The sequence below is a fragment of the Cydia strobilella genome, chromosome 15 (assembly GCF_947568885.1).
Source record: "Cydia strobilella chromosome 15, ilCydStro3.1, whole genome shotgun sequence".
In the NCBI taxonomy this organism is placed as follows: domain Eukaryota; kingdom Metazoa; phylum Arthropoda; class Insecta; order Lepidoptera; family Tortricidae; genus Cydia; species Cydia strobilella.
Window position 1 is genome coordinate 5185222 of NC_086055.1, and position 10151 is coordinate 5195372.

A 10151-nucleotide genomic window follows, 5' to 3' on the forward strand; every position below is an offset into this window, starting at 1 on the left:
GAGCCGAGCTTGCATGCATGCAAGAGTCCGTTTCTAAGCTAATTTTGCACCAAATTAAATATAACAGAGGGCTTGTAATTTTAAACGGCATATTTTCAATGAAATATGATTTTAATTATGACATTGTCACACTTTGTCATTGCGAATGCCATGCAGTTCGTTTAGACTTTAGCCCATTTACGAACCTACCAATTATCTACAAACACACCTAATTAATAAAATTATTTTTGTTTTACAGACTTGCTCGGAACTAATAAAGGCAGGTTTGAAGCTGTCCATCGAGTCGAAACGCAAGATGTCCGGCAGCGACACGGACATGGGCATCAAGAGGATGAAGAGAGAAGACAGCGACGAGGATTATGACAGCAGTCACACGCACACAACTAAGAGCGAAGGGGTAAGCATTTGAAACGCGGCTGACATTATCATTATAAGGAGTTAAGGCCAATTTAGACAAGAACTTGCATGCGATTTTCGTTACCCATATTGCGGTATTTGGTCGATCGATCTCTGTAGTTAGCAATGTATCGAATATTGCATGGAAGTGCTCGCACTGTGTAAATGGGGCTTTATTATATCTATCGTTTCTGCTGAGAGGGACAGAGAAAGGCGTACATATGTTTTTTCCCTGTCCCTCTTAGCAGTAAGTATAGTACAAAGTTCCGACGAAAAGATTTAATAACCTCTTTAGCCAAAATAGAACGCACTGCGCCATCTTTTGTTACACTTGTCGAGCTCTATGGCCTATGCTAATAAATTGAGTCGACTTTAAACTCGGGTAAATCCATCTGTCAGATTATACTATTTTGGTATATATTAGAAAAGGTAATAGGGTAGATATTTGCTGAGAGGGTCGAATGGATTTACCAGTTTGAAGTTAAGCGACACAATTATTTAGCATTATTAAAATTTTTTGGACATTTTAATTACCTACCAATTAATGTAATTAAATGTGTTACCAAACCAAACCAAACGGAGCCGCCACGTCTGTAATTTGCTGTACAAAAAAGTCTGCCAATTTTTGCGGGGGAGGGGACCGTCAAATGTATACGTAAAGTCAAAATAGACATGTCAGAATTGTCAGATAAACGCTAACGTCAGTCCATACATTGTGTATGACCATTGGCCGACTATTTTCGACAGAGGGGAATGCCTGTTAATGGGTACTCCATTAATGGCCCTGTTAATGGGTATGGGTGTTAATGGTTATATTCTCCTAGGCTACTAATGCAGCCAGACCTAATAAGTAGCTTACATCCCTGTGTGCAAGTAAAGTCACCATCAGATATATCGGAACGGCTGAGGTGCTCACAAATATCTGAACACGCACTCTAGCGCCTTGACAATAGAGGCGTGTTCAGATATGTGTGAGCACCTTGGCCGCTCTGATATATCTGATGGCGACTGTACATAAAGCGTCGGTAAAAATTACAAAGGAACTTATTTGGTTATTGATTTGATACAACATTTTACCTTTTCAGCGCCACCGACCACTATATATGACAATGCGCAAAGTTTGAAATTCACTTTCATGCATTCTGATAAGGTTTATTTTCGCGTGGTGTAGAATGTAGCCGTGGCAATTGAGAAGTTAAATCAATCTAAGATTGTTACTACCGATTAAATATCACCTGATTATTCACTGAAACTGCAAGGTGTTTATTTTGTATTATCTCACTTGAAATCAGCTAAATTATAACTTACTGCACGCTTGACCTCAAGCAAAAAGGCAGTAAAATGTTTATGACTAACCTAAGTCCACTACTCGGAATAGACAGAAACGAACGATAGCGAATATCTTAACTAGCTTTATTAGCTACGGCGGCTGCATCGTAATGCACGGTGCTATTGAAGTTTTATAGCACCGTGCAAAGAAGGCTTGATTGTGAATGCACTTAATATTGTTCTCATGGCTTGTTACTCATCGCCTCGTGAACCAGTATATGCGTGGTCTATGATTAGGCTTGCAGTTGGTAGGACATCTTTATAGAAAAGGTCTGCATAGTAGTAGTCTGCATCTTCTCAAATGATTTTTTGGCCAAAGACCTTAAACCGTTAAACAAAAGCCTTTGTTCCTTTTGTGCGTGCGCGTGCCCATTGTTGGTGAGCGCATGGCCATTGTTGGTAAGCGCATGCCACTGGCTGATACACAATGGTCACGCGCTCACCAACAATGGGCACGCGCACGCATAAAAGGAACAAAGGCTTTTGTTTAACAGATTAGGATATTTGGCGAAAAAATCATTTGAGAAGATGCAGACTATAGTAGTGCAGGTATGTTTGCTTCAGATTGCCCGCTTAACGCAAGCCACAGCGCATTCGATTTGGACGCACCTTTACAGAGAAGATCAGGAAAGAAAGCTTCCAAAAACATTGCTGCATTTATTCTATACAGTACCTATTTATTATTTTGTTTCTGATAAAATCAGGTCCAAATAATTTAATATATAATCACTATCAGGTCTCTCAAGTAATGACGAGCGTTTCTAATTCCCCACTTGACAGTTGTTTTAAAACATCACTTCATGGAAACTATATGAAGGAGCCAAATCTCTATGTATGAAAAGTGTCCATCAAAAAACAGTAATTAGGCGGCGCCACCATACACCGAAATACTACCAAAAACAACCTACGTCATTTGGTCGGGTTATTTTTTGCCTTATATGGTTCATGTTATACTCGATCATGTCCCAGAGCCTAACTAGCGCCACCGGAGAGATTAGGAACTATTATTTAAAGCTGAAAGCGGTCACTTTCGGTCACTGCCATAAGAGATTGGCATCCTCTCTATACCATCCATAACATCATATGGCTTTGAGTGTGGTATGGGTGGTGCAAAAAGGTCACAAAACTTTCGTGTCTATACCTATATATTTTTATATTAAGTAACTAAGTCAACAGTTTCATTCAAACTCGTTACCAGTTCAGGTTCATTAGAGGCAAAGCACTCGGCAAGCGATTTGAATAACCGCCGCTACGTGTGAATTCACTTCCTCGATAGTACGTGGTTGTAAAATTAATCGGAATAATTTATTGAGGTACCTAATATCACCTCATTTATTTGCAACATCAGTCACATTTGTATTCTAATCTCATAAAGGGTCTTTAAATCGAATTAAGAACATACAATTATATTTTGTGCAAAAGATAGTTTGGGCAAGAGTTCCGAGGAATTTTAGAGCCTAAACGTTTGGCCCGCCCCTGGATCCTCACACACAGTGCAGGGCGCGGCACATTATATACTTCAAATCGGCAATAAAAACCTTCAAACAAACTGAAAATGTTCACTGACGTATTTCCTTGTTCTATAGACTTTTTAATACCACTATCTTTTCGGCGAAGGAAAACATCGTGAGGAGACCTGCATATTACCTCTGCGAAGAAATTCAGGGGTATATATCTTATGTGAAGTCAAACCCGCATTGGGCCAGCGTTAGGACTATAGCCCAAGCCCTGTCACGTACGAGAAGATGTTAGAAGTTAGAAGATGAAGAACTTTATTAATTTTTTTTCATAAATCTCATACTAAAATGTTTCCTCTTCAGCTTACCCCCGAAGACGAGGAACGACGGCGGCGACGAAGAGAGCGCAACAAAATCGCAGCCACCAAGTGCAGACTGAAGAAACGGGAGCGCACCGTTAACCTGGTCTCCGAGAGCGAGGTCCTCGAGAACCAGAACATCGACCTGAAGGCGCAGTTGAAGGTACATACCACCATTTCAGTCAAAAGACGCTTAGGTACCTACATGCTTAACTGGATATATCCAGTTAAGCACTATAGGGCTAGGGCAATAGCCCTTCCCTTAAATTCCCTAATGATCGCTACAATAGAGAGCGATCATGAACTGTAGGGAAACAGCACAGGAGCTCTCTTAAATTAAAAATCTTTTTAGTTTAAGATTAGTAGTAAAGTTTTGTAAATATGCATGTTTTTTTACGAAATAAACAGATTAATTTTATTTCTCTGTTTATAGGGTAGATAGGCAAAGATCACAAGGATATCCACTCGTTAAAACGCTCTTTCATTTCATTCTTCATACTTATTATTCTTTATTTGCTCGTTAATTTAAAGGTTGCATTAGATATTTTTGCAGCTGATACTTTGCCCTGGACAAAGACTTAAAGTCACAGAAGGACACATGCCGTTTATCACCTCAAATGCCCAAACACGTTATGTTATGGCTCGTTAAGATAAGCCGAGATTAGGCTGGACGTAAGTAGGGAGATTAAGCGGATATTTACTTGGCTTGTTCACTTATTTCAAAACACAAATCTCTTTGGAGCTTACATACATGTACCGTATCTACATGGTTTGTAAGAAGACGTAGATTACTGATAAACGTAACATATTAGAAAAGACGTTCCGCTTTTAATATTAGGTGTAGTTTATTATTCAACACGGCCCTGGTCATTACAATATTGAAATAAACACGATATGTTTTTTTAAGTTGTAATTTAACTGATGTTTTATCTCTTCAGGACCTCGAAGTGGAGAGGCGGCAGCTCTTGGAAATGCTCAACGTGCACAAAGCGTCGTGCGTCAAGAACGGGGCGCGGGCCTCGCCCACGAACCCCGGCTACAGCCTCGTCCGCTACGACACCAACACATTCCCCGCCTTCGAGCAGAGCCCCTACATTCGCCCCGAGTCCGCCAACATCCTCGCCTCGGCCACCAGCTTCCCCGGCGAAATAGAACCCATCGCGTCCATCGAGCCCCTCTACATGTCACAGATCCTCGAGGGCGACTACACCCGGCCCGACAGCGTGCTCAGCCTGCAAACCAACCCTGACACGTCGTTCGTCACGACGGACGGCTTCATATCCAAGACCACAAACCTCCTCGTCCCGATCGAGTCCGAACAAGAGTACTACGATGCCGAGGCCAACTACAACCTGAGCACGCAGCAGTGCCATACGTACCCTGCGACCGTCCCCGACTCGCAAACCAAACTCAACAACGGCCTCAACGACGGCTGCCTGGTCTAACGTCTCACGAGTATACGTAAGGTTAAGCATTGAGAAATTCGGAATAGAGCGTCATCACCGTTGTAACTTTTACTTCACTTTATATCTGTGTCCAATGTGATAATTTTTCATAACTTTGTCTTAAAAAGTGAAGTAAAAGCTGCCCTTTTTTCGTATTATATAGAAATTTAAGCTAAAGCAGGGATGGGAGGTATATTTCGAAACAAAGTCGTATGTCTACTGTGTAGAACAACAGCGTAGATTAGTATGGTGCCTGTATCGTTTATGACGAGTGAAACTAAAGGGTATTGGCGAAAGATTACTCCGTATAGGTAGGTATCAATATTTTCATTTCAAATATTTCGACATTATGACCATTTATTTATGTTATGTTTATTTTATTCCGCGTTGTGAAATAATAAAATTATTGCTTAACACTTCAATAGAAACTGTGAAACAGTTGATAGTTAGGTACCCCCCTATTTTATTTTTACCTAGATGTTTAACTCTTAACATATGATTAGGTACCACTCTCGGTTATTTTTTTAAGTGAAATAATTTTGCTTTGATCTGTTTAATAATAAGTTTACTGGTTGAGATCTGATTATGTGGTGCAATATGAGAAATGAGATTAAATTAATGAAAGTATCTCACGATGAAAAATTCTGCACGTTATGAATTTGTTTTGTTGATTACAATGTGTATGAAATGTCTTGCACAAGACAAAGAAAATACCTAAATTATGATACATCACATTAAAATATTTCATCTTCCAATAGGTAATTAGAATTACTTACAAATACCTCCCGTTGATATTCCGAAAGTATATTGTATTGTTGCTAAAATATATTCACAGATTATTAACGAATAGATTTATAAAGATGAAAACATACATGATTTATATAAGTAGATAAGTGTTGTAGCTATACAAAAAATAATATTAGCGTGTAAGGTGCTTTAATACAAAATACAAGTGATAGAATATAAAGATGGCGTTATGGGAAACAAAATTTAATGGCTTTATAAGTAAGGCATCGAATAATATGTATCATATATATTTTTGAATGTAATTCTGATATGAAACATTTCAACTAAACTGTATTCTCCGTTAAACTTTTCGCCGCCATTGACTTGATATAAAGTCAGTATACATTTCGTGCCCCACACGCCACGACTTGATATACTATGTTATACGGGTTGTTTACGTGCAATTTTTGACATGGCGTATGGCGTTGATTACACTTTATTCATTACCGTGGCGGCGAAAAGGTTAACTGAGGCGATGATTAATTTCTTTTTCATTCTAGCCAGTTATGCAAGTGTGGAAGACAAGTTTTACGACCCCTGTTGTCAGTTAGGTTTTCAGTGAGCTAGTTAAGTTAACCTAGCAAGCAGTTGTCTAGTTACATATAGAAGAACAGGAATCTATAAGTCCTATAACTAAGTTTAGCTACACGAACTTTTAAAGTTGCTAAGTAGTAATGAAAAGAAGATCGTAGTATGTTAAATTTAAATATTTTAGCAGGTACCTACTAAAAACGTAACAGCCAGGTTCCTTGCAAAAAACAGGACTTTAAAACACGTTATTTATAAAGAAGCTACTTATGAATTTTGATTTAAAATATCTTATCTATAGTGCCTATTTTGTTCAGATAAACTGCAGGCAGGTTTTGAGTAAGGCCTTTACATTACAGTGAAGCGGAAATATGAACCTTGCATCCTTGTACGGACGTCATGTACTCGTACATAGTATAAAGTTTATTATGAAATGGTGCCTTTTATTTAACACAATCAGGAATAAGTATTACCGTTTTGTTGTAAAATATGAATGTTATATTTTTGTACGATTTTACCATAAGCGATAAATGCGGTTGTATCTGAGCTACTATTGTTAACCCTTTGTATGCCACGCCGGTCGTGTGCGGCGTGAACAAATGCATGAAGGTCGTTGATATTGGGCTGTAGCCGCACGCGTCAGTTGACGTCTTTGGCAGTCAAAAAATATTACATCAGCGACTTTTCAAGAAATGAATGAGATAAAATATTCATGGTGTAGTCTGTAACCGGAGTTGTGCTTTTAGCCAAGAATAACATTTTACTCAATTACTATAAAATTAAAGGTCAAAGTCCGATGAGTTAACTAACAGCCATCATAATTGGGACTTGGATTTTGTCATGAAACATCTGCCTTTGATTTTCGATTTACGACTAAGATATTTAAATTCGACCACAATGTACCTGTTCAATTCGAATAACAGGATAAATTGTACATAGTTTACACGCAATACTTCAGCCAAGTGCTTATATCATGTTAAAGTGGCAAACATTGAACTGATTACCTATTGTCCGCAAAGTACAGAATTTTTACCGTGGAAATTCTGTACTCTGTGCGTTTGCCTCTTAACTCGTATTTTTTTACCGAATAATCGAAAATATAATAATATTTTCGTTATCAGCACTATAACTTATATCACCTATATAGTTTCTAAGGTTTAAAAAACCATCATGTAGCTAACTCCGGTTCGCAATAGTCGTACGAATACTTAGTCTGTTCGGAAAAAGAAGAGTCTCCATACATTCAACGGCTCTTCTCTTTATGCACACTCTATCTACAATAAATACTTATTGTTTTGGAGTTTGTACCATTTTGACGTCAAGGACGCCCATATTCGCCAAGAGTAGTGCCCACAACGCCAAAAACAAGCAACACTTGTACAAGGTGATTGTATTAAAAGTGTTACGCTGTCAATGTAATCTTCATGCTTTGATGTAAGGTTTATATTGCTTTGAACGCACCCATGATCTTGGCGTGTGTCGTTTTTATAAATTTGGGTTTTTAAATGGTCAAGTTTCGTTAATTTGCATAAAAAGCTAATTTTAGTAAAATGTACGTGATAACATAGTAAGTCTATGTTAACTGTAGCTCAGTTACATGGTATTGCAGACCAATACTTACAGCAGTGCCTTTCGCGTATGAAACCAGTGCCCCTAGTCTTTTGGCCTCCCGAGCCAAGTCGCGCAAGCATTTATTTTTATATTGTTGGTAATACAAATACATTGTGATAAAAGTTAACTTAAGCGTAGGTACACGCAAAAATACCTATTTATTGACAGCACAATATTTAAGGGAATGTTATGGAGTTATGATTTCTCTTGTTTAACAAGAATGTTATGTAATGAAATGCAATGAGCTTGAATTCAGTTTATAGATACATTGTGTCTTAGACTCTATTTTTGCCAATCTTTCTTCGATTTAATTTGGGCATCACTACACCTTATAAAACAAAGTCCCCCGCCGCGTCATTCTGTGTGTATGTATGTTCGCGATAAACTCAAAAACAACTGAACGGATATTCATACGGTTTTCACCTATGAATAGAGTGATTCTTGAGAAAGGTGTATAATTTGTTAAGGTTTTGTGTAACCCGTGCAAAGCCGGGGCGGGTAGCTAGTTAGGTACATATAAATCTCATATTTCGTTGACACATTTGAATTAAATAACTTGTGTAAATGTAAATAGAAATTGTATAACTAAAGCTCATTGCATCTTAGAAGTGTGAAGGTACCGTCACAGTAATCTTACAAGTAAGATTAACTTTAGAGGGTATAGTAGCGTATAAGAAAGCTTTTTGTCTAAGCAACGAGTCGGTTAAGTTTTCGACTTTATTAACATGTAGATAAAGTTCAAAATGTTAACCGCTGTTGCTACTTGTACCGCGTTTTTTTATTTCATTTACTAAATTATCTGTCCGAATGGTCAATTTCAGAACAGATAAGTTGGTATCTTTGCTCTTTGACATATAAGTATAAAAGTAACTACTTTTTCATGAATTTTGGTTGTTATATAACTGCTAGTATTACACCTAATTAAGAGTTATTGTTGTAATATAGATGTATCTATTTATATTCCTTACTATTAATTATAGTTCTTTCATTTTGAACGATCGTATAAACCCCTTGACCTATAAAACGATTACTGGAAATATCGTATTGAAACGGAAGAACTATAAGTCCCATACCATGTACCTACAACTATTTAATACATATTTTTATGTCTATTATTAAATCATTATAATGCTTCTCTGTGAGTCAGATTGAATTAAATAGTCTGTTTTTAAGGATATATTTTTATAAATATAATACCACATTAAGGTTGCTTTCCACCATTGATGAATGAGGATGTGTAGCGAAAGGTGTATTTGTTATCAACCAATAGAATATCGTCCACTAGAGCTGCGCTGAGCGAGAATAGGTAAATTCAGTGATTCTATTGATTCATAAACACACATTCCTACGCATCCTCGCACATGTCTGGTGGAAGCACAGCGTTACGTACACATTTGGTACTATTTGTCACAAAGTGATTCTCATTATAAATTCTGTAAGACACGTTGTTGAGACATTTTAATGCAGTTGTGAAATGTATATAGGTTTTGTAAGTGTTATAAACATCACTTGTACCTGCTTCTTTAAACAATACGACAGACAAAGCAAAATTATTGTGCTTACAAATATTAAAAAATAAATCATATATGCATAGTTTTATGTTTCATTGCAATCTCCCCCAATTTAACATTTTCGCCGCCATTGACTTAATATAAAGTCAGTATATTTCGTAGACCACACGCCACGACTTGATGTTATACGGGTTGTTTATGTGCAATTTGTGGCTTGGCTTTGACCACACTTTATAACTTAGTGGACGTGGCGGCGAAAAGGTTAAGCACGTTTACACTAGGCTCGTTGGTTGCGGCTTAATACTATACTGTATTTATAATAAAAAAGTTACATTTACCTAAAGTAAGGGCGTCCTTACTTTACATTAGATAATGCGCCCTAAACGTAAGTCTAATGTGTACGTGCTCAAAATTCAAACGACATTTGAGGAAGGACAAAGATAGAGTTAGACCAAGATATATATGCAACGATTTTGATAGCACACGCTGTGCAAGTGTCATTTATACCTCATAATTTTATAGAAGTTTGACGTTAAAAATAAGTATTAATGAAGTACTGTTGCTTCATATTAACACCTAAGGCTTGTGCTTGTTGTATTACCAATTTTGTTACATATATATTTTATCACAGACAATATATTATATTGTCTGTGATTTTATGAACCTCCAGGTCTTTTTAGTAGTAAGATCTATGTGCGTACTATGCACTTTTGACATATGTATCATATA

The 10151-nt window shown here is 37.3% G+C and overlaps 1 protein-coding gene across 1 annotated transcript in view; it reads left to right on the forward strand.

Annotated features, from left to right (window-relative positions):
• The window catches only part of LOC134747833 (activating transcription factor 3), a 69459-nt gene extending 59939 nt beyond the window's left edge, over window positions 1-9520 (forward strand). Inside the window, exons 4-6 of the mRNA XM_063682474.1 lie at window positions 239-397; window positions 3546-3704; window positions 4480-9520. Coding sequence (XP_063538544.1) covers window positions 239-397; window positions 3546-3704; window positions 4480-4986 — 825 coding nt within the window. The 3' untranslated portion in view covers window positions 4987-9520. The remainder of the gene's footprint in view (window positions 1-238; window positions 398-3545; window positions 3705-4479) is intronic.
• The last annotated feature ends 631 nt before the right edge of the window (window positions 9521-10151 follow it).